This window comes from Corvus hawaiiensis, chromosome 40 (assembly GCF_020740725.1).
Source record: "Corvus hawaiiensis isolate bCorHaw1 chromosome 40, bCorHaw1.pri.cur, whole genome shotgun sequence".
NCBI classification, from domain to species: Eukaryota; Metazoa; Chordata; class Aves; order Passeriformes; family Corvidae; genus Corvus; species Corvus hawaiiensis.
The window spans coordinates 136,414-160,235 of NC_063252.1; the positions used below are offsets into that span (position 1 = coordinate 136,414).

General features: G+C 62.7%; 2 long non-coding RNA genes and 1 gene segment (V, D, J or C); 1 reads left to right on the top strand and 2 right to left on the bottom strand.

Annotated features, from left to right (window-relative positions):
* Window positions 1-486: 486 nt before the first annotated feature.
* On the top strand, window positions 487-7,065 carry LOC125319296. Of its 2 annotated transcripts, none has more exons than XR_007200653.1 (3): window positions 487-533; window positions 2,081-2,185; window positions 6,979-7,065. It is a non-coding gene; the product is annotated as an uncharacterized LOC125319296 (long non-coding RNA). The 2 variants fall into 2 exon arrangements; XR_007200652.1 differs by lacking the exons at window positions 487-533; window positions 2,081-2,185 and adding exons at window positions 2,028-2,080; window positions 4,888-4,992 and having other exon boundaries at window positions 6,979-7,055.
* On the bottom strand, window positions 6,414-22,945 carry LOC125319291. The segment is given in 3 exon segments: window positions 6,414-7,019; window positions 16,210-16,239; window positions 22,933-22,945. Coding segments are annotated over 2 exon segments (501 nt in total).
* LOC125319299 lies at window positions 8,919-12,021 on the bottom strand. 2 transcript variants are annotated; one of them, XR_007200655.1, is made up of 2 exons: window positions 11,971-12,021; window positions 8,919-9,023 (listed from the first exon to the last, which is right to left on the bottom strand). It is a non-coding gene; the product is annotated as an uncharacterized LOC125319299 (long non-coding RNA). The 2 variants fall into 2 exon arrangements; XR_007200654.1 differs by lacking the exon at window positions 11,971-12,021 and adding an exon at window positions 10,477-10,528.
* Window positions 22,946-23,822: the final 877 nt, after the last annotated feature.

Genomic DNA, 23,822 nt, shown 5'->3' on the forward strand with positions numbered 1-23,822 from the left:
TTCTTGTCCACGGGTCCCAGCTCTGCACTGCTTCTGCCCCAAAGCTCCGCCCGTGAGCCCAGGTCTCACCTCTCGGCCCCAGCTCTTCAGCGCTCCTGCGGATTTGGGTGGAAAAGCCTCGGGATTGGCTGCCGGGAGGGAAGGTTGGGTGCCCATGGCTGAGATGTGGGGCCGAGCCCGTGGAACTCTGGGGCCGAGGGCCGCAAGGGCCGGGAGCGGAAATCTGGGCTGAAAGGCTGAGGTTGCGCTGATGGCTCTGGGCAAAGAGTCCGAGCTGGAGGCAGAGGCGAAGATTTGGGCCAAAAGGTGCAAAGTGTGGAGGAAGCCGAAAGCTGGGGCAGCAGTGGGGGAGTTTGGGGAAAAGGGCTGAAGTTGGAGGGCGAGGGCTGAGATTTTGGGGAAGGATCTGGGGCTTTGGGGACTTTTAAAGACCCTTCATGGGGGACGTGGGGCCGCCCTCAGCTGCGTCACCAACACTGCCAATTTCATCAGCATCATCGGCATCACTATAAGCAGATTTGGCGCAGAAATAGGTGGCGGAATCCTCGTCCCTGAGGCTGTTCATGGTCAGCGTCAGCGAGCTCTGCCCGTTGTCCCTGGAGATCGTGAACCGGCCCCGCACCGACGAAGCGTAGTTGGTGCCACCACCGCTGTAGATCTCTGCGACGAATTCCAGCGCCTGCCCGGGTTTCTGGCGCACCCAGAACATCCCGAATTGGCTGAAGTCGAAGCCGGATGCGCGGCAGACGAGGCGCAGGGACCCCCCGGGGGGCTGGAGGTCCCCCCCGGACTCCAGCAGGGTCACGGCCGCCCGCAGCCCTGCGGGAAAAAGGGGAGATGGGGATGGGCAAAGCTCAACCACCGACCCAAATCCCGACTCTTGGCCCCACATCTCCATGGGGGACCCCAAATCCTGACTCTTGGCCCCAAATTGGCACCCTTGCACCTCCCCATCCTCCTCCTCCTCCTCCTCCTGGTCCTCGTGGCCCTCCCAGGTGGGTCCCGGCCGCCTCCGGAGCGCGACGCCCACCCCGGGACACGGCCGGATCCGGCGCCTCATCCCCATCTCCCCTTTTTCCCGCAGGGCTCCGGGCGGCCGTGACCCTGCTGGAGTCCGGGGGGGACCTCCAGCCCCCCGGGGGGTCCCTGCGCCTCCTCTGCCGCGGATCTGGCTTCACCTTCGCGAGTTACACCATGTATTGGGTCCGCCAGAAACCCGGGCAGGCGCTGGAATTCGTCGCAGAGATCTACAGCGGTGGCAGCACCGACTACGCGCCGTCGGTCAAGGGCCGGTTCACGATCTCCAGGGACAACGGGCAGAGCTCGGTGACGCTGACCATGAACAGCCTCAGGGACGAGGATTCCGCCACCTATTTCTGCGCCAAATCTGCTGGTGCTGCTTATGGTTGGGTTGCTGCTGCTTATGGTGCTGCTGGCAGTGATGCTGACACGGCTGAGGGCGGCCCCACGTCCCCCATGAAAGGTCTTTAGCAGTCCCCAAACCCCCAGATCCTTCCCCAAAATCTCAGCCCTGGCCCTCCAATCTCAGCCCTTTTCCCCAAACTCCCCCACTGCTGCCCCAGCTTTCGGCTTCCTCCACACTTTGCACCTTTTGGCCCAAATCTTCGCCTCTGCCTCAAGCTCGGGCTCTTTGCCCAGAGCCATCAGCGCAACCTCAGCCTTTCAGCCCAGATTTCCGCTCCCGGCCCTTGCGGCCCTTGGCCCCAGAGTTCCACGGGCTCGGCCCCACATCTCAGCCATGGGCACCCAACCTTCCCTCCCGGCAGCCAATCCCGAGGCTTTTCCACCCAAATCCGCAGGAGCGCTGAAGAGCTGGGGCCGAGAGGTGAGACCTGGGCTCACGGGCGGAGCTTTGGGGCAGAACCAGTGCAGAGCTGGGACCCGTGGGCAAGAACCGGGTCAGGGGCTGAGGTTTGGGGCAAGGACCTGGGGTTTGGGGACCGGTGGGGACCCGGCCACGGGGGAGAGCCCAGAACCACCCCAAGCACCAGAATGACCGCGATAAGCAGCAGCCAAACCAGCACCAGCATAAGCACCAGCAGCTTTGGCACAGAAATAGGTGGCGGAATCCTCGTCCCTGAGGCTGTTCATGGTCAGCGTCACCGAGCTCTGCCCGTTGTCCCTGGAGATCGTGAACCGGCCCTCGACCGACGGCGCGTAGCCGGTGCTGCTGCCACTGCTGTGGATACTCGCAACGTAATCCAGCCCCTGCCCGGGTTTCTGGTGCATACAGTACATGTTGAATTCCCCAAAGTCGAAGCCGGATGCGCGGCAGAGGAGGCGCAGGGACCCCCCGGGGGGCTGGAGGTCCCCCTGAGCCCCAGGAAGGTCCCTTCGTTCAGAGCTCCCAGGTGGGTCCCGGCCGCCTCCGGAGCGCGACGCCCACCCCGGGACACGGCCGGATCCGGCGCCTCATCCCCATCTCCCCTTTTTCCCGCAGGGCTCCGGGCGGCCGTGACCCTGCTGGAGTCCGGGGGGGGGTGAGCAGCCTCCGGGGGGTTCCCTGAGCCTCGTCTGCTGCGGATCCGGCTTTGATTTCGGGAAGTTCGGTATGTTCTGGGTGCGCCAGGGGCACGGGACGGGGCTGGAATGGGTCGCAGGCATCCACGACGACGGCACCGGCAGGTGGCACGCGCCCGCGGTGCGGGGCCGGTTCAGGATCTCCAGGGACAACGGGCAGAGCTCGCTGACGCTGACCATGAACAGCCTCAGGGACGAGGATTCCGCCACCTATTTCTGCGCCAAATCTGCTGACGATTGTTGTGGTGCTGGTGATGGTTTTGTCATTTCGGCTCTGCCCCCGTGGCCACGACCCACAATGTCCCCAAAAGCTCAGATTCTTCCCCCAAACCTCACCCTGCGCCCCAGCCTTGGACTGGTTCTGTTCCACTTCCCAGCTCTTGGCCCCCAGCTGGAATCATTTTGTCCCCGGAGCTCAACCCTGTCCCTCACAGCTCAACCATTTGCCCCCAAACTCAGGCACTTTCGCCCAAATCTCCACTGCTTGCACCGAGTCACAGCCCAAATGTTGACCACTGGCCCCAGACTGACCACTGACCAACGCTGTGACCAGTTTGGCAGGTTTGGGGAAGAAGAGGGGGATTTTTGCGCAGGAATGGTGATTTGGGTGGAACGGTTGAGTTTTGGAGCTGAAGCAGGCGAGGGTTTGGGGTCGGTCGTCACCGTTGGTGAAAACAGGGCAGATTCAGGACAAGGAGTCAAGAATGAGGCCAAGCCATGAGGTTTGGGCCAACGATCTGGGGCCTGGGGACAGGCGGAGACACAGAAAAGGGGGCGGGGCCAACACCAGCAGCACCATTAAAGCCACCATCATAAGTTTTGCCGCAGAAATAGGCGGCGGAATCCTCGTCCCTGAGGCTGTTCATGGTCAGCGTCACCGAGCTCTGCCCGTTGTCCCTGGAGATCGTGAACCGGCCCTGCACCGACGGCGCGTAGCCGCTGCTGCCACCGCTGTTGCTGATCCACGCCACCCATTCCAGCGCCTTCCCGGGCCTCTGGCGCATCCAGAACATGTTGAAATCCTCAAACTTGAAGCCGGATGCGCGGCAGAGGAGGCGCAGGGACCCCCCGGGGGGCTGGAGGTCCCCCCCGGACTCCAGCAGGGTCACGGCCGCCCGCAGCCCTGCGGGAAAAAGGGGAGATGGGGATGGGCAAAGCTCAACCACCGACCCAAATCCCGACTCTTGGCCCCACATCTCCATGGGGGACCCCAAATCCTGACTCTTGGCCCCAAATTGGCACCCTTGCACCTCCCCATCCTCCTCCTCCTCCTCCTGGTCCTCGTGGCCCTCCCAGGTGGGTCCCGGCCGCCTCCGGAGCGCGACGCCCACCCCGGGACACGGCCGGATCCGGCGCCTCATCCCCATCTCCCCTTTTTCCCGCAGGGCTCCGGGCGGCCGTGACCCTGCTGGAGTCCGGGGGGGACCTCCAGCCCCCCGGGGGGTCCCTGCGCCTCCTCTGCCGCGCCTCCGGCTTCGACTTCAGCAAATTCCAGATGGAATGGGTGCGACAGAGGCCCGGGCAGGGGCTGGAATGGCTCGCGAGTATCGGCAGCAGTGGCAGCAGCACCGTGTACGCACCGTCGGTCAAGGGCCGGTTCACGATCTCCAGGGACAACGGGCAGAGCTCGGTGACGCTGACCATGAACAGCCTCAGGGACGAGGATTCCGCCACCTATTTCTGCGCCAAAGCTGCTGGTGCTGGTGCTTGGTATGGCAATGCTGCTGGCAGTGATGGTGACACAGCTGAGGGCGGCCCCACGCCCCCCATGAAGGGTCCTTAAAATCCCCGAACCCAAAGATCCTTCCCCAAAACTGGAACCATTGAACCTCAGATCTCAGCCCTTTTCCCCAAACTCCCCCACTGCTGCCACAACTCTCAACTTTCTCCAGGATTTTGGCCGCTTGTCCCAAATCCTCCGCCTTTCCCTCAAACTTGGACCATTGGCCCCAAACCTGGGCTCCTACATTCCCCAAATCTCAGCCTTTCACCCCAGATTTCAGCCGTGGTCACCTCAAACCTCCACTGGTTCTGTCGGGCTTTGGGGAAGGGGTTGGGGTTTGGGGCAAAGGTGGTCAAGTTTTGGAGAAAACGGTCAAAATGTGGGGAAACAGCCAAGGTTGGGCCAAGTGGTCGAGTTTTGGGGCCAAACCTTGAGTTGTGGGGTGAGCGGTCACCGCTGGCGTGAACGGGGCAGATTTGGGGCGAAGGGTCAAGAGTTGGGTGAGGAGTCGAAGCCAGAGGGAAGGATCTGGGCTTTGGGGACAGGTGGGGCCATGGACGGTGGAGTCACCATAACCAGCACCAGCAGCAGTACCAGTATTAGGAGACTTGGCACAGAAATAGGTGGCGGAATCCTCGTCCCTGAGGCTGTTCATGGTCAGCGTCACCGAGCTCTGCCCGTTGTCCCTGGAGATCGTGAACCGGCCCTTGACCGACGACGCGTAGTAGGTGCTGCTGCCATCGCTGTTGATAGCTGCGATGTATTCCAGCGCCTGCCCGGGTTTCTGGCGGTACCAGCCCATCCCGAATTGGCTGAAGTCAAAGCCGGATGCGCGGCAGAGGAGGCGCAGGGACCCCCCGGGGGGCTGGAGGTCCCCCCCGGACTCCAGCAGGGTCACGGCCGCCCGCAGCCCTGCGGGAAAAAGGGGAGATGGGGATGAGGCGCCGGATCCGGCCGTGTCCCGGGGTGGGCGTCGCGCTCCGGAGGCGGCCGGGACCCACCTGGGAGGGCCACGAGGACCAGGAGGAGGAGGAGGAGGATGGGGAGGTGCAAGGGTGCCAATTTGGGGCCAAGAGTCAGGATTTGGGGTCCCCAATGGAGATGTGGGGCCAAGAGTCGGGATTTGGGTCGGTGGTTGAGCTTTGCCCATCCCCATCTCCCCTTTTTCCCGCAGGGCTCCGGGCGGCCGTGACCCTGCTGGAGTCCGGGGGGGACCTCCAGCCCCCCGGGGGGTCCCTGCGCCTCCTCTGCCGCGCATCCGGCTTTGACTTCAGCAAATTCGGGATGGGCTGGATCCGCCAGAGACCCGGGCAGGGGCTGGAATTCGTTTCCAGGATCAGCAGCGATGGTAGTTACACCGGCTACGCGCCGTCAGTTGAGGGTCGGTTCAGGATCTCCAGGGACAACGGGCAGAGCTCGCTGACGCTGACCATGAACAGCCTCAGGGACGAGGATTCTGCCACCTATTTCTGTGCCAAATCAGATGATGCTGCTGCTCCTGGTGCTGGTTATGGTGACGAAGGTGAGGGCAGCCAAACGCCTCCCGTGATGCGTCTTTTAATGTCCCCACACCTAAACGTCCTTCCCCAACATCTCAACCCTTGCCCTCAAATCTCAACCATTTTCCCCAAACTCCCCCACTGCTGCCACAACTCTCAACTTTCTCCACCATTTTGGCCGCTTGTCCCAAATCTCCGCCTTTCCCTCAAACTTGGACCATTGGCCCCAAACCTGGGCTCCTTCATCCCCCAAATCTCAGCCTTTCACCCCAGATTTCAACCGTGGTCACCTCAAACCTCCACTGGTTCTGTCGGGCTTTGGGGAATGGGTTGGGGTTTGGGGCAAAGGTGGTCAAGTTTTGGAGACAAAGGTCGAGATCTGAGGAAACAGCCAAGGTTGGGCCAAGTGGTCGAGCTTTGAGGCCAAACCTTGAGTTGTGGGGTGTGAGCGGTCACCGCTGGCACTGATGCCTTTTCCTGGTCTTAAAATCAAGAGTCAGACCCGCTTAGAAGGGGAAAAGGGATTTTACCTTGGTATTTATTTACGGATCCTTAGGTGCACACGTCCAGGTCATGTGCAGCGAGATGCACCCCGCCGAGTCTGCCCCCAAGGATCGGGTAGAACATGATAGGTTTTATTAATTAGCAGATCTATCAAAGATTCCCCAATGAGAGGCTCGAGTGAGCCCCCCTTCCCCAAGGAACCTTCCCCTGGATGGTTCTACCTTGGTTTACAGAGTGTGTTCTGGAGAGCACCTTGGGCTCTGGGGCACACTGATCCCTGGCTACGAAGCTTCGCAAATGTTGAGTCTCAGAGCTTGACAAACAAGGCCAAGAATGGAGGCAAAGAGCACTGAGAACACAGGAGCTGTAAAAAGGTATAACAGGGGTATAAAAGAAAAGGCGAAAATCTTCATGGCATCAGCAAAATGGGGCTGATTTGGGGGGAAGGGGCGAGAGTTGAGTGAGGAGTCGAAGCCTGAGGGAAGGATCTGGGCTTTGGGGACAGGCGGGGACAGCGAGGTGACGGTGGGGCCACGGCTGGCGGCATCACCAAAGGCAGCATCAGCACTACCCCAACCAGCACCAGCAGCTTTGGCGCAGAAATAGGTGGCGGAATCCTCGTCCCTGAGGCTGTTCATGGTCAGCGTCACTGAGCTCTGCCCGTTGTCCCTGGAGATCGTGAACCGGCCCTTGACCGACGATGCGTAGTAGGTGCTGCCACCGCTGTAGATCCCTGCGACGTATTCCAGCCCCTGCCCATTTTTCTGGCGGATCCACATCATCCCGAATTTGCTGAAGTCGAAGCCAGATCCGTGGCAGAGGAGGCGCAGGGACCCCCCGGGGGGCTGGAGGTCCCCCCCGGACTCCAGCAGGGTCACGGCCGCCCGCAGCCCTGCGGGAAAAAGGGGAGATGGGGATGAGGCGCCGGATCCGGCCGTGTCCCGGGGTGGGCGTCGCGCTGCGGAGGCGGCCGGGACCCACCTGGGAGGGCCACAAGAGCCAGGAGGAGGAGGAGGAGGATGGGGAGGTGCAAGGGTGCCAATTTGGGGCCAAGAGTCAGGATTTGGGGTCCCCAATGGAGATGTGGGGCCAAGAGTCGGGATTTGGGTCGGTGGTTGAGCTTTGCCCATCCCCATCTCCCCTTTTTCCCGCAGGGCTGCGGGCGGCCGTGACCCTGCTGGAGTCCGGGGGGGACCTCCAGCCCCCCGGGGGGTCCCTGCGCCTCCTCTGCCGCGCATCCGGCTTCGACTTCAGCAAATTCTGGATGGCCTGGCTGCGCCAGAGGCCCGGGCAGGGGCTGGAATTCGTCGCAGTGATCAGCAGCAGTGGTGGCACCACCAGATACGTGCCATCAGTGCAGGGCCGGTTCAGGATCTCCAGGGACAACGGGCAGAGCTCGCTGACGCTGACCATGAACAGCCTCAGGGACGAGGATTCCGCCACCTATTTCTGTGCCAAGGATGCTGATGGCGCTGGTGGTGCTGCTGCTCTCCCCAGTCTCCATCGCTGGGTCCCCAAATGTCCCAGAGTCCCCAGATCCCTCCCCCAAATCCCAGCCATCGCCCCCTTTCTTGACCTGATTCCCACAAACTCTTCCATTGTTGCCCCAACTCTCGACTTTCCCCTCAGCTTCATCCATTGCACCCCGTGAAGGTTTGGGGCCAGCGGCTGCGTTTGGGGCTGATCCATTCAAGGCTTTGGGTCAACATTGGCTCAAACGGGGGAGATTTGAGACAAAGAGTCAGGAGCTGGGTCAGGGGCTGAGGTTTGGGGCAAAGATCTGGGGTTTGGGAACAACTGGTGGGGACCCAAGGATGAGGGTGGAGACAGAACAATGAGCTTGAGGTCACCACCAGCAGACACTATAACCACCAGCAGGCCAGCAACCAGCACAACAGGCTTTGGCACAGAAATAGGTGGCGGAATCCTCGTCCCTGAGGCTGTTCGTGGTCAGCGTCACCGAGCTCTGCCCGTTGTCCCTGGAGATCGTGAAACGGCCCTTGACCGACGACGCGTAGTAGGTGCCGCTGCCATCGCTGTTGATACTCGCAACGTATTCCAGCCCCTGCCCGGGTTTCTGACGGATCCAGCCCATCCCGAATTTGCTGAAGTCGAAGCCAGATCCTCGGCAGAGGAGGCGCAGGGACCCCCCGGGGGGCTGGAGGTCCCCCCCGGACTCCAGCAGGGTCACGGCCGCCTGGAGCCCTGCGGGAAAAAGGGGAGATGGGGATGAGGCGCCGGATCCGGCCGTGTCCCGGGGTGGGCGTCGCGCTCCGGAGGCGGCCGGGACCCACCTGGGAGGGCCACGAGAGCCAGGAGGAGGAGGAGGAGGATGGGGAGGTGCAAGGGTGCCAATTTGGGGCCAAGAGTCAGGATTTGGGGTCCCCAATGGAGATGTGGGGCCAAGAGTCGGGATTTGGGTCGGTGGTTGAGCTTTGCCCATCCCCATCTCCCCTTTTTCCCGCAGGGCTGCGGGCGGCCGTGACCCTGCTGGAGTCCGGGGGGGACCTCCAGCCCCCCGGGGGGTCCCTGCGCCTCCTCTGCCGCGCATCCGGCTTCGACTTCAGCAAATTCGGGATGGGCTGGATCCGCCAGAGACCCGGGCAGGGGCTGGAATGGGTCGCGAGTATCAACAACGGTGGCAGTGACACCAGATACGCTTCGTCGGTCAAGGGCCGGTTCACGATCTCCAGGGACAACGGGCAGAGCTCGGTGACGCTGACCATGAACAGCCTCAGGGACGAGGATTCCGCCACCTATTTCTGTGCCAAGGATGCTGATGCTGATGCTTATCCTGCTGTTTATGGTTTTGACCCCCCCTCCCCACCGCTGTCCCCAGCCGGCCCCACAGCCCAGACCCTCTCCCCAGACCCCTCCCCTAGCCCAGCCCTCGCCCCTCTGTCCCCACCCTGGGCCGGGCTCGGGCCCGGGGCTGTTCCGTGGTTCCGTCCCTGCCCTGGGCGAGGGTCCCGAGGGCCCCCGGGGGAATTTCCTGCTGACCCCGAGCTGGGGGATGGGCTGGGTGGGAGTGGGGAGGGCTCAGCTCGAGCAGCTGGACACGGCGGGTCCGGCAGTGCCGGGGTGGCCATCGGGAGGAATTCCCCCATGGAAAGTGGGGTCCAGCATTTGGAGTCCCCAGGCCTGGAGGTGGCACTGAGTGCTCAGGGCTGGGACACTCTGGGGACCGGGAATGGGGTGGGCTGGGGGGGCTCAAGGGGCTTTTCCAGCCCTGGGGATGGCGGGACTGAGGGATCTGGGCACTGGGGCCAGGCGGGGCCCGGCGTGGGGGGCAGGACCAGGACGAGCACTGAGACCAAAACCAGCAGGAGCAGCAGCACCCCAAGCACCGTTATAACGTTTGGCGCAGAAATAGGCGGCGGAATCCTCGTCCCTGAGGCTGCTCATGGTCAGCATCACCGAGCTCTGCCCGTCGTCCCTGGAGATCCTGAACTGGCCCCGCACCGACGGCGCATAGAAGGTGCTGCCACCAGGGTTGATCTCTGCGAGCCATTCCAGGACCCTGCCCGGGTTTCTGGCGCATCCCGAATTGGCTGAAATCGAAGCCGGAGGCGCGGCAGAGGAGGCGCAGGGACCCCCCGGGGGGCTGGAGGTCCCCCCCGGACTCCAGCAGGGTCACGGCCGCCCGCAGCCCTGCGGGAAAAAGGGGAGATGGGGATGGGCAAAGCTCAACCACCGACCCAAATCCCGACTCTTGGCCCCACATCTCCATGGGGGACCCCAAATCCTGACTCTTGGCCCCAAATTGGCACCCTTGCACCTCCCCATCCTCCTCCTCCTCCTCCTCCTCCTGGTCCTCGTGGCCCTCCCAGGTGGGTCCCGGCCGCCTCCGGAGCGCGACGCCCACCCCGGGACACGGCCGGATCCGGCGCCTCATCCCCATCTCCCCTTTTTCCCGCAGGGCTCCAGGCGGCCGTGACCCTGCTGGAGTCCGGGGGGGGGTGAGCAGCCTCCGGGGGGTTCCCTGCGCCTCGTCTGCCGCGGATCTGGGTTCGATTTCGGGAAGTTCGGTATATTCTGGGTGCGCCAGGGGCACGGGACGGGGCTGGAATGGGTCGCGGGCATCCACGACGACGGCACCGGCAGGTGGCACGCGCCCGCGGTGCGGGGCCGGTTCAGGATCTCCAGGGATACCGGGCAGAGCTCGGTGACGCTGACAATGAATAGCCTCAGGGACGAGGATTCCGCCACCTATTTCTGCGCCAAGAATTTCGACGGCAGCGGCGGGTGGGGATCTGCTGCTCCTGGTGGGGCCTTCGGCACCGAGCTCCCGCCGCTGTCCCCAGGCGTCCCCAAGCCCCAGAGCCGCCCCCCAAACCTCGGCCCTTGACCCCTTTCTTGACCCTTTGTCCCAAATCTCCCCCCGCTGCAGCAACGTTGACCCAAACCCTCGACTGGTTCTGGCCCAAAGCTCAAGCCCTGACCTCAGACTTCAACTCTTGGCCCAGGTCTCGACTTTGTTCTTGGAATTTTTCCACAAGGGTTGCAGTTGGGGGCCAGTTCTTGAGGTTTTGGTCAATGGTCAAGATATGGGGCCACTGGGTGAAATTTGGGGCAAAACTGGTCAAGTTTCGAGCAAACGATTGAGATTTGAAGGACATGGTTGAGCTCAGGGATGAAAACGATCCCAGTTTGGGGAAAACATTTGAGGTTTGGGGCCAAAAGTTGAGATTTGGAGTCACAGAATTGGAACGTGACACAAACGGTGAAGAATTGGGTCAAAGGTTGAGGTTTTGGGGAAGGATCTGGAGTTTGGGGATGTTTGGGGACGCAGCGACTGCAGCGGGGAAAAAACACCCCAAGCACCAGCACCAGCACCAGCCCAAGCACCAGCAGCTTTGCCGCAGAAATAGGTGGCGGAATCCTCGTCCCTGAGGCTGTTCATGGTCAGCGTCACCGAGCTCTGCCCATTGTCCCTGGAGATCGTGAACCGGCCCTTGACCGACGGCGCGTAGCCGGCCCAGCGACCATTGTAGTTGATCTCCGCGAAAGAGTTCCAGCGCCTGCCCGGGTCTCTGGCGCATCCAGCCCATGTTGTAACTCCCGAAATTGAAGCCGGATGCGCGGCAGAGGAGGCGCAGGGACCCCCCGGGGGGCTGGAGGTCCCCCCCGGACTCCAGCAGGGTCACGGCCGCCCGCAGCCCTGCGGGAAAAAGGGGAGATGGGGATGAGGCGCCGGATCCGGCCGTGTCCCGGGGTGGGCGTCGCGCTCCGGAGGCGGCCGGGACCCACCTGGGAGGGCCACGAGGACCAGGAGGAGGAAGGGGAGGTGCAAGGGTGCCAATTTGGGGCCAAGAGTCAGGATTTGGGGTCCCCTATGGAGATGTGGGGCCAAGAGTCGGGATTTGGGTCGGTGGTTGAGCTTTGCCCATCCCCATCTCCCCTTTTTCCCGCAGGGCTGCGGGCGGCCGTGACCCTGCTGGAGTCCGGGGGGGACCTCCAGCCCCCCGGGGGGTCCCTGCGCCTCCTCTGCCGCGGAACCGGCTTCGATTTCAGCAACTTCGGGATGAACTGGATCCGCCAGAAACCCGGGCAGGCGCTGGAATGGGTCGCAGGGATCTACAGCAGTGGCGGCTGGACCGACTACGCGCCGTCGGTGCGGGGCCGGTTCACGATTTCCAGGGACAACGGGCAGAGCTCGGTGACGCTGACCATGAACAGCCTCAGGGACGAGGATTCTGCCACCTATTTCTGCGCCAAAGCTGCTGGTGCTGGTGGTGGTTGGGGTGCTGCTGCCGTGGTCATTCCGGTGCTTGGGGTGGTTCTGGGCTCTCCCCTGTGGCCGGGTCCCCACCGGTCCCCAAACCCCAGGTCCTTGCCCCAAACCTCAGCCCCTGACCCGGTTCTTGCCCACGGGTCCCAGCTCTGCACTGCTTCTGCCCCAAAGCTCCGCCCGTGAGCCCAGGTCTCACCTCTCGGCCCCAGCTCTTCAGCGCTCCTGCGGATTTGGGTGGAAAAGCCTCGGGATTGGCTGCCGGGAGGGAAGGTTGGGTGCCCATGGCTGAGATGTGGGGCCGAGCCCGTGGAACTCTGGGGCCGAGGGCCGCAAGGGCCGGGAGCGGAAATCTGGGCTGAAAGGCTGAGGTTGCGCTGATGGCTCTGGGCAAAGAGTCCGAGCTGGAGGCAGAGGCGAAGATTTGGGCCAAAAGGTCCAAAGTGTGGAGGAAGCCGAAAGCTGGGGCAGCAGTGGGGGAGTTTGGGGAAAAGGGCTGAGATTGGAGGGCCAGGGCTGAGATTTTGGGGAAGGATCTGGGGCTTTGGGGACTTTTAAAGACCCTTCATGGGGGACGTGGGGCCGCCCTCAGCTGCGTCACCAACACTGCCAATTTCATCAGCATCATTGGCATCACTATAAGCAGATTTGGCGCAGAAATAGGTGGCGGAATCCTCGTCCCTGAGGCTGTTCATGGTCAGCGTCACCGAGCTCTGCCCGTTGTCCCTGGAGATCGTGAACCGGCCCCGCACCGACGAAGCGTAGTTGGTGCCACCACCGCTGTAGATCTCTGCGACGAATTCCAGCGCCTGCCCGGGTTTCTGGCGGATCCAGCCCATCCCGAATTTGCTGAAGTCGAAGCCGGAGGCGCGGCAGAGGAGGCGCAGGGACCCCCCGGGGGGCTGGAGGTCCCCCCCGGACTCCAGCAGGGTCACGGCCGCCCGCAGCCCTGCGGGAAAAAGGGGAGATGGGGATGGGCAAAGCTCAGCCACCGACCCAAATCCCGACTCTTGGCCCCACATCTCCATTGGGGACCCCAAATCCTGACTCTTGGCCCCAAATTGGCACCCTTGCACCTCCCCATCCTCCTCCTCCTCCTCCTGGCTCTCGTGGCCCTCCCAGGTGGGTCCCGGCCGCCTCCGGAGCGCGACGCCCACCCCGGGACACGGCCGGATCCGGCGCCTCATCCCCATCTCCCCTTTTTCCCGCAGGGCTCCGGGCGGCCGTGACCCTGCTGGAGTCCGGGGGGGACCTCCAGCCCCCCGGGGGGTCCCTGCACCTCCTCTGCCGCGCATCCGGCTTCGACTTCGGCAGTTACACCATGTTCTGGATGCACCAGAAACCCGGGCAGGGGCTGGAATATGTCGCAGGGATCTGGACTGATGGTGGCACCGACTATGCGTCATCGGTGCAGGGCCGGTTCAGGATCTCCAGGGACAACGGGCAGAGCTCGGTGACGCTGACCATGAACAGCCTCAGGGACGAGGATTCTGCCACCTATTTCTGCGCCAAATGTGCTGACAGTGGTTGTTATGCTGCGGCTGCTGCTGCTGCTGCTGCTGCTTCTGGTGGTGGTGGTTATGGTGACAATGTCTGTGGTGGCCCCCTGCCCCATGAAATTGGCGTGTCCATAAAACATCCCAAAATCCCCACATCCTTCCCCAAATCCTGACTGTCGCCCTCATACCTCGACCGTTTTCCCCCCAAACTCAACACTCGACTTCCTCCAGACCTTCGAGCCTTTGACCCAAATCTCGATGGTTCAGCCCCAAACTCTGAGCTTTTTTCCGGAGATTTCAACTGAGCATTGCCCGCGAAGCTCCACGGCTTCTGCCCCAGGAGTCGATTGGTTCGGTGCCAAATCTCAACCATCGTTCTCAAAACTTCCCTGTTGGCACCAGATCTTGATCTTTTTCCCCAAAAGCAGGTGCGGGCGATTGAGGTTTGGGTCGATGGTCAAGATTTGGGGCCAAAAGTCAAGATTTTGGGCCAGCCCTGAGATCCTTCCCCATAACCTCAATCGTCGGCCCCAAACCACTACAATTTTCTCCAAAACGGGGGGAAATTCAGGAACTGCGGCAAAGGCTTCGGCACAACCCCACATCCAACACCGAACCGCTGCCTCCCAGCACCGGCTCGGCACCGGCTCAGCCCGGAGCACCTGCAAACCTCGGAAGCCTTTCAGGGGCAGAGTGAGCCCAAAAAGTGCCACGGGAAGAGGACGGGAAGGGGAGGAAGGAGAGAGGAGAGACAGGAAAAGTCCCCCCGAGCTCCGGGTTCCAGCGGGGGTGAGGTGGGAGCCCCAGGGCGGGGCAGGGCCAGAGCCTCAGGGCTGGGCTGGTGGAGATTTGGGTCAGACGGTCAAGACTGGGCGGGAAGTGGAGAGTTGGGGCCACGGTGGAAGAATTTGGGGCAAAAGGGTCAAGAATGGGGTCAGTGGCGGGGATTTGGGGGAAGGATGTGGGGATTCTGGGGTGTTTGGGCACCGGGCGGTGGGGGCTGGGGCCACGGCCGGCATCGTCACCATAAGCACCAGCAGCAGCACCATAACCACTGTAAGCACGTTTGGCGCAGAAATAGGTGGCAGAATCCTCGTCCCTGAGGCTGTTCATGGTCAGCGTCACCGAGCTCTGCCCGTTGTCCCTGGAGATCCTGAACCGGCCCTGCATCGATGGCGCGTATCTGGTGTAACTACCATCATTGTTGATCCTGGCAACGAATTCCAGCCCCTGCCCGGGTTTCTGGCGCATCCAGCCCATCCCGAAGTTGCTGAAATCGAAGCCGGATCCGCGGCAGAGGAGGCGCAGGGACCCCCCGGGGGGCTGGAGGTCCCCCCCGGACTCCAGCAGGGTCACGGCCGCCCGGAGCCCTGCGGGAAAAAGGGGAGATGGGGATGGGCAAAGCTCAACCACCGACCCAAATCCCGACTCTTGGCCCCACATCTCCATTGGGGACCCCAAATCCTGACTCTTGGCCCCAAATTGGCACCCTTGCACCTCCCCATCCTCCTCCTCCTCCTCCTGGTCCTCGTGGCCCTCCCAGGTGGGTCCCGGCCGCCTCCGGAGCGCGACGCCCACCCCGGGACACGGCCGGATCCGGCGCCTCATCCCCATCTCCCCTTTTTCCCACAGGGCTCCGGGCGGCCGTGACCCTGCTGGAGTCCGGGGGGGACCTCCAGCCCCCCGGGGGGTCCCTGCGCCTCCTCTGCCGCGGATCTGGCTTCAATTTTGGCGGGTTCAACATGATGTGGGTGCGGCAGTGGCCCAGGCAGGGGCTGGAATGGGTCGCGGAGATCGCCAACGATGGCAGTGCCAAATACTCGCCATCGGTGTGGGACCGCTTCGAGATCTCCAGGGACAACGGGCAGAGCTCGGTGACGCTGACCATGAACAGCCTCAGGGACGAGGATTCCGCCACCTATTTCTGCGCCAAATGTGCTGCTGCTTGGCCCGGTTGGGCCAGTCCTGCCAATATTGGTTATTCTGGTGCTTGGGGTGGCTTTGGCCCCACCTCTATCGCCAGGTCCCCACCGGTCCCCAAACCCCAGGTCCTTGCCCCAAACCTCAGCCCCTGACCCCAAATCCGGACCCTTTTTCCCCCCTCACCTCAACCTTGTCCCTCAAATCTCAGCCATTTGCCCTCAAACTTGCCCAGTTCTGCCCCAAATTCCCACTGCTGGCCCCGAGTCGCAGCCACTGACCCAAAGCTTGACCGCTGGCCCCAAATCTTCAGCGCGGAGCCCGATCGCTGCCGTTGACCAAAATCTTGGGAATTGCGCCACAATCGTGACTTTGGGGCCAAAGTTTGAAGGACAAAGCCCAGACTGGGGGTCGAGACTTGAGGATTGAAGTCAGCGCTGGAGATTTGGGGCTGAACCCGCTGAGTTCAGGGCAGAACCGGGGGAGGGTTTGGGGTCAATGGTGAACACGGGAGGAGAGGGGGGAGATTTGGGCTGAAGGGTCAAGAACTGGGGCAAAGGGGCCAAAACCACCACGAGGAGCAGAATAACCAAAAGCAGCAGCAAAACCCCAACCGGCAACAGCCGGTTTGCCGCAGAAATAGGTGGCGGAATCCTCGTCCCTGAGGCTGTTCATGGTCAGCGTCAGCGAGCTCTGCCCGTTGTTCCTGGAGATCCTGAACCGGCCCTGCACCGACGGCGCGTATCTGGTGTCACTGCCATCGTTGCTGATCACGGCGACGAATTCCAGCGCCTGCCCGGGTTTCTGGCGGATCCAGAACATGTCATAACTCCCAAAGTCGAAGCCGGATGCGTGGCAGAGGAGGCGCAGGGACCCCCCGGGGGGCTGGAGGTCCCCCCCGGACTCCAGCAGGGTCACGGCCGCCCGCAGCCCTGCGGGAAAAAGGGGAGATGGGGATGGGCAAAGCTCAACCACCGACCCAAATCCCGACTCTTGGCCCCACATCTCCATTGGGGACCCCAAATCCTGACTCTTGGCCCCAAATTGGCACCCTTGCACCTCCCCATCCTCCTCCTCCTCCTCCTCCTGGTCCTCGTGGCCCTCCCAGGTGGGTCCCGGCCGCCTCCGGAGCGCGACGCCCACCCCGGGACACGGCCGGATCCGGCGCCTCATCCCCATCTCCCCTTTTTCCCGCAGGGCTCCGGGCGGCCGTGACCCTGCTGGAGTCCGGGGGGGACCTCCAGCCCCCCGGGGGGTCCCTGCGCCTCCTCTGCCACGGATCCGGCTTCACCTTCGCGAGTTACATCATGTATTGGGTCCGCCAGAAACCCGGGCAGGCGCTGGAATTCGTCGCAGGGATCTACAGTGGTGGCGGCACCGACTACGCGCCGGCGGTCGAGGGCCGGTTCACGATCTCCAGGGACAACGGGCAGAGCTCGCTGACGCTGACCATGAACAGCCTCAGGGACGAGGATTCCGCCACCTATTTCTGCGCCAAATGTTACCGCAGTGGTTGTGGTGCTGCTGCTGCTCCTTATAGTGTGAATGTCGGTGGTGGCCCCCGGCCCCATGAAATTGGCACGTCCATAAAACATCCCAAAATCCCCACATCCTTCCCCCAAATCTTGACTGTCGCTGTCATACCTCAACCGTTTTCCCACCCAAACGCTTGACTTCCTCCAGACCTTCGAGCCTTTGACCCAAATCTCGACGGTTCAGTCCCGAACTCGGAGCCTTTTTCCGGAGATTTCAACTGAGCGTTGCCCGCGAAGCTCCGCGGCTTCTGCCCCAGGAGTCGATTGGTTCGGTGCCAAATCTCAACCATCGTTCTCAAAACTTCCCTGTTGGCACCAGATCTTGATCTTTTTCCCCAAAAGAGGTTTGGGTGGATGGTCAAGATTTGGGGCCGAAAGTCAAGATTTGGGGCCAGCCCTGAGATCCTTCCCCACAACCTCAATCGTCGGCCCCAAACCACGACAATTTTCTCCAAATGTGCTGCTGCTGCTGGTGCTTATGGTGACGATGCCGGCCATGGCCCCAGCCCCCACCGCCCGGTGCCCAAACATCCCAAAATCCCCACATCCTTCCCCCAAATCCCAGCCACTGACCCCATTCTTGACCCTTTTGCCCCAAATTCTTCCACCGTGGCCCCAACTCTCCACTTCCCGCCCAGTCTTGACCGTCTGACCCAAATCTCCACCAGCCCAGCCCTGAGGCTCTGGCCCTGCCCCGCCCTGGGGCTCCCACCTCACCCCCGCTGGAACCCGGAGCTCGGGGGGACTTTTCCTGTCTCTCCTCTCTCCTTCCTCCCCTTCCCGTCCTCTTCCCGGGGCACTTTTTGGGCTCACTCTGCCCCTGAAAGGCTTCCGAGGTTTGCAGGTGTGCCAGGCTGAGCCGGTGCCGAGCCGGTGCCGGGAGGCAGCGGTTCGGTGTTGGATGTGGGGTTGTGCCAAAGCCTTTGCCGCAGCTCCTGAATTTCCCCCCGTTTTCACCGGAGAGTTTCGGCGCGTTCGAGACCCCGCCGGGAAAGCTCCGGCTGGGATTTCTCCGAGCGCCGAAGCAGAGCAAAGGAGCCCCCGCTGCAGCCCTGGATTTTGGTGTCCGGGCTGCGACAGGAACGGACGGGGTTAAGGAGTCAGAATTTAGAGAAAATTGTCACGGTTTGGGGCCGACGATTGAGGTTATGGGGAAGGATCTGAGGGCGGGCCCCAAATCTTGACCATTGACCCAAACCTCTTTTGGGGAAAAAGACCAAGATCTGGTGCCAACAGGGAAGTTTTGAGAACGATGGTTGAGTTTTGGCACCGAACCAATCGACTCCTGGGGCAGAAGCCGCGGAGCTCCACGGGCAATGCTCAGGTGAAATCTCCGGAAAAAGGCTCCGAGTTTGGGGCTGAACCTTTGAGATTTGGGTCAAAGGCTCGAAGGTCTGGAGGAAGTCGAGTGTTGAGTTTGGGGGGAAAACGGTCGAGGTATGAGGGCGACAGTCAGGATTTGGGGGAAGGATGTGGGGATTTTGGGATGTTTTATGGACGTGCCAATTTCATGGCGCTGGGGGCCACCATCGACATTGTCACCATAACCACCAGCAGCACCAGCATCAGCAGCATAACAACCACTGCCGGCACATTTGGCGCAGAAATAGGTGGCGGAATCCTCGTCCCTGAGGCTGTTCATGGTCAGCGTCAGCGAGCTCTGCCCGTTGTCCCTGGAGATCGTGAACCGGCCCTTGACCGACGACGCATAGTCGGTGCCACCTTCAGTCCAGATCCCTGCGACATATTCCAGCCCCTGCCCGGGTTTCTGGCGCATCCAGAACATGGTGTAACTGCCGAAGTCAAAGCCAGATCCGTGGCAGAGGAGGTGCAGGGACCCCGCGGGGGGCTGGAGGTCCCCCCCGGACTCCAGCAGGGTCACGGCCGCCCGGAGCCCTGCGGGAAAAAGGGGAGATGGGGATGAGGCGCCGGATCCGGCCGTGTCCCGGGGTGGGCGTCACGCTCCGGAGGCGGCCGGGACCCACCTGGGAGGGCCACGAGGACCAGGAGGAGGAGGAGGAGGAGGATGGGGAGGTGCAAGGGTGCCAATTTGGGGCCAAGAGTCAGGATTTGGGGTCCCCAGAGTCCCCAGATCCCTCCCCCAAATCCCGGCCATCGCCCCCTTTCTTGACCTGATTCCCACAAACTCTTCCATTGTTGCCCCAACTCTCGACTTTCCCCTCAGCTTCATCCATTGCACCCCGTGAAGGTTTGGGGCCAGCGGCTGCGTTTGGGGCTGATCCATTCAAGGCTTTGGGTCAACATTGGCTCAAACGGGGGAGATTTGATCATTCTCCTCCTCCTCCTCCTCGTCCTCGTGGCCCTCCGAGGTGGGTCCCTGCGCCTCCTCTGCCGCGCATCCGGCTTTGACTTCAGCCAATTCAGGATGTTCTGGATCCACCAGAAACCCGGGCAGGGGCTGGAATACGTTGCCGGGATCAACGACGATCGTTTCACCAGATACACGCCCTCGGTCGAGGGCCGGTTCAGGATCTCCAGGGACAACGGGCAGAGCTCGCTGACGCTGACCATGAACAGCCTCAGGGACGAGGATTCCGCCACCTATTTCTGCGCCAAATATGCTTCTGCTTGGGCTGGTGCTGCTGCTGGTGCTGGTTATGGTTTGGCTGCTGCTTATCGTGGTATTTCTGGTGCTTGGGGTGGTTCTGGGCTCTCCCCTGTGTCCAGGTCCCCACCAGCCCCCATACCCCAGATCCTTTCCCAAAACCTCAACCAAGGATTGTCCCTGTTCTTGACCATTTGTCCCAGCCTTGGACCGGTTCCAACTCAGTTCCAACCAGCCTCCAGACCTGGCCCCACATCATGACGTTTTTCTTTCAATTTGGCTCAACCAGTCAAGATCTGGAGCCAGTGGTTGAGACTTTGGTCAGTGGCGGTGACGTGTGGGGACAGAGAGACAGGGCCGGTGCCAAAGCCACCAGCACCATAAGTAGCACCGGTTGTACGATAATCCTTGGCGCAGAAATAGGTGGCGGAATCCTCGTCCCTGAGGCTGTTCATGGTCAGCGTCACCGAGCGCTGCCTGTTGTCCCTGGAGATCCTGAACCGGCCCCGCACTGACGGCGCATACCAGGTGCTGCTACCATCGCTGCTGATCTCCGCGACCTGTTCCAGGCCTGCCCGGGTTTCTGGCGGATCCAGTACATTCCAGTTTTGCTGAAGTCGAAGCCGGATGCGCGGCAGAGGAGGCGCAGGGACCCCCCGGGGGGCTGGAGGTCCCCCCCGGACTCCAGCAGGGTCACGGCCGCCCGCAGCCCTGCGGGAAAAAGGGGAGATGGGGATGAGGCGCCGGATCCGGCCGTGTCCCGGGGTGGGCGTCGCGCTCCGGAGGCGGCCGGGACCCACCTGGGAGGGCCACGAGGACCAGGAGGAGGAGGAGGAGGAGGAGGATGGGGAGGTGCAAGGGCGCCAATTTGGGGCCAAGAGTCAGGATTTGGGGTCCCCCATGGAGATGTGGGGCCAAGAGTCGGGATTTGGGTCGGTGGTTGAGCTTTGCCCATCCCCATCTCCCCTTTTTCCCGCAGGGCTGCGGGCGGCCGTGACCCTGCTGGAGTCCGGGGGGGACCTCCAGCCCCCCGGGGGGTCCCTGTGCCTCCTCTGCCGCGCATCCGGCTTCACCTTCGGGGACTTCAACATGTTCTGGATCCGCCAGAAACCCGGGCAGGCGCTGGAGTGGCTCGCAGGTATCAACCCTGGTGGCAGCGCCTACTACGCACCGTCGGTCGAGGGCCGGTTCACGATCTCCAGGGACAACGGGCAGAGCTCGGTGACGCTGACCATGAACAGCCTCAGGGACGAGGATTCCGCCACCTATTTCTGTGCCAAGGGTTCTGGTGCCGGTGCTGGTTATGGTTTGGCTGCTGCTTATCTTGGTCATTCTGGTGCTTGGGGTGGTTTTGGCTCTCCCCCGTGGCCGGGTCCCCAATTGTCCCCAAACCCCAGGTCCTTGCCCCAAACCTCAGCCCCTGACCCGGTTCTTGTCCACGGGTCCCAGCTCTGCACTGCTTCTGCCCCAAAGCTCCGCCCGTGAGCCCAGGTCTCACCTCTCGGCCCCAGCTCTTCAGCGCTCCTGCGGATTTGGGTGGAAAAGCCTCGGGATTGGCTGCCGGGAGGGAAGGTTGGGTGCCCATGGCTGAGATGTGGGGCCGAGCCCGTGGAACTCTGGGGCCGAGGGCCGCAAGGGCCGGGAGCGGAAATCTGGGCTGAAAGGCTGAGGTTGCGCTGATGGCTCTGGGCAAAGAGTCCGAGCTGGAGGCAGAGGCGAAGATTTGGGCCAAAAGGTCCAAAGTGTGGAGGAAGCCGAGAGCTGGGGCAGCAGTGGGGGAGTTTGGGGAAAAGGGCTGAGATTGGAGGGCCAGGGCTGAGATTTTGGGGAAGGATCTGGGGCTTTGGGGACTTTTAAAGACCCTTCATGGGGGACGTGGGGCCGCCCTCAGCTGCGTCACCAACACTGCCAATTTCATCAGCATCATTGGCATCACTATAAGCAGATTTGGCGCAGAAATAGGTGGCGGAATCCTCGTCCCTGAGGCTGTTCATGGTCAGCGTCACCGAGCTCTGCCCGTTGTCCCTGGAGATCGTGAACCGGCCCCGCACCGACGAAGCGTAGTGGCTGTAGCCACCGCTGCTGGTGATACTCCCGATGTATTCCAGCCCCTGCCCGTTTTTCTGGCGCACCCAGTACATCCCGAATTTGCTGAAGTCGAACCCGGAGGCGCGGCAGAGGAGGCGCAGGGACCCCCCGGGGGGCTGGAGGTCCCCCCCGGACTCCAGCAGGGTCACGGCCGCCCGGAGCCCTGCGGGAAAAAGGGGAGATGGGGATGAGGCGCCGGATCCGGCCGTGTCCCGGGGTGGGCGTCGCGCTCCGGAGGCGGCCGGGACCCACCTGGGAGCTTTGAACGAAGGGACCCTGCTGGCGTCCGGGGGGGACCTCCAGCCCCTCGGGGGGTCCCTGCGCCTCCTCTGCGGCGCCTCCGGGTTCAACTTCGGGAGTTTCGACCTGATGTGGGTGCGCCAGGGCCCCGGGAAGGGGCTGGAGTTCGTTGCCGGCATCAACAAGGGAGGACACACGGTGTACGCGCTGTCGGTGCGGGGCCGGTTCAGGATCTCCAGGGACAACGGGCAGAGCTCGGTGACGCTGACCATGAGCAGCCTCAGGGACGAGGATTCCGCCGCCTATTTCTGTGCCAAGGGTTCCAGCGGCTGGAGCGGCGCAGGCGACATTTACGGTGCTGGCGATGGTGACCGTGCTGGCGGCAGCCCTGCCCCTCGCACCGCTTGCCCACATGTCCCAAAGCCCAGGTCCTGCCCCCAAAACCGCAGCTCCGGACCCATTCCTCGGCCGTTTTGTCCCACATTTCCCCCGTTCGCACCGACATTGGCGCATCTGCCCTGCACCCTCGGCTGCTTGTGGCCCAAAGCTCGGCTTTCGGCCCTAAAGCTCAGCCTTGCTCCCCAAAAAGGCACAAACGGTCGCTGGAGCCCCGCACTGGGGAGTCGCTGATGGAAGTGCTAATTAGTAACGCCTTTAATGAGGTGCCAGACCTAGCGGGGGTGGGCACTGCGGCGCGTTCCACCTGGGCGCGGCGCACCCGGGGGGCCTTACAATAAATACCGGGGTGGAATCCCGTTCTCAAGAGCACGGCCAAGGGTTGAGGTTTGGGGGACGGATCTGGGGTTTGGGGACAGGTGGGGACATCGAGATGGGGGCAGGACCCAAACCACCATCATTAGCATAAACTTCATAATCACATCCAGGCCAAGCACATTTGGCGCAGAAATAGGCGGCGGAATCCTCGTCCCTGAGGCTGTTCATGGTCAGCGTCAGCGAGCTCTGCCCGTTGTCCCTGGAGATCCTGAACCGGCCCTGCACCGACGGCGCATAGTAGGCACTGCCACCACTGTAGATACTTGCAACATATTCCAGCGCATGCCCGGGTTTCTGGCGGATCCACATCATCCCGAATTTGCTGAAGTCGAAGCCGGAGGCGCGGCAGAGGAGGCGCAGGGACCCCCCGGGGGGCTGGAGGTCCCCCCCGGACTCCAGCAGGGTCACGGCCGCCCGGAGCCCTGCGGGAAAAAGGGGAGATGGGGATGACGCGCCGGATCCAGCCGTGTCCCGGGGTGGGCGTCGCGCTCCGGAGGCGGCCGGGACCCACCTGGGAGGGCCACGAGGACCAGGAGGAGGAGGAGGAGGAGGAGGATGGGGAGGTGCAAGGGTGCCAATTTGGGGCCAAGAGTCAGGATTTGGGGTCCCCCATGGAGATGTGGGGCCAAGAGTCGGGATTTGGGTCGGTGGTTGAGCTTTGCCCATCCCCATCTCCCCTTTTTCCCGCAGGGCTCCGGGCGGCCGTGACCCTGCTGGAGTCCGGGGGGGACCTCCAGCCCCCCGGGGGGTCCCTGCGCCTCCTCTGCCGCGCATCCGGCTTCGATTTCAGCAACTTCGGGATGAGCTGGATCCGCCAGAAACCCGGGCAGGGGCTGGAATTGGTCGCAGGGATCTACAGCAGTGGCAGCTGGACCGACTACGCGCCGTCGGTGCAGGGCCGGTTCAGGATCTCCAGGGACAACGGGCAGAGCTCGGTGACGCTGACCATGAACAGCCTCAGGGACGAGGATTCTGCCACCTATTTCTGTGCCAAAGCTGCTGGTGCTGGTGGTGGTTGGGGTGCTGCTGCCGTGGTCATTCCGGTGCTTGGGGTGGTTCTGGGCTCTCCCCCGTGGCCAGGTCCCCACCGGTCCCCAAACCCCAGGTCCTTGCCCCAAACCTCAGCCCCTGACCCGGTTCTTGCCCACGGGTCCCAGCTCTGCACTGGTTCTGCCCCAAAGCTCCGCCCGTGAGCCCAGGTC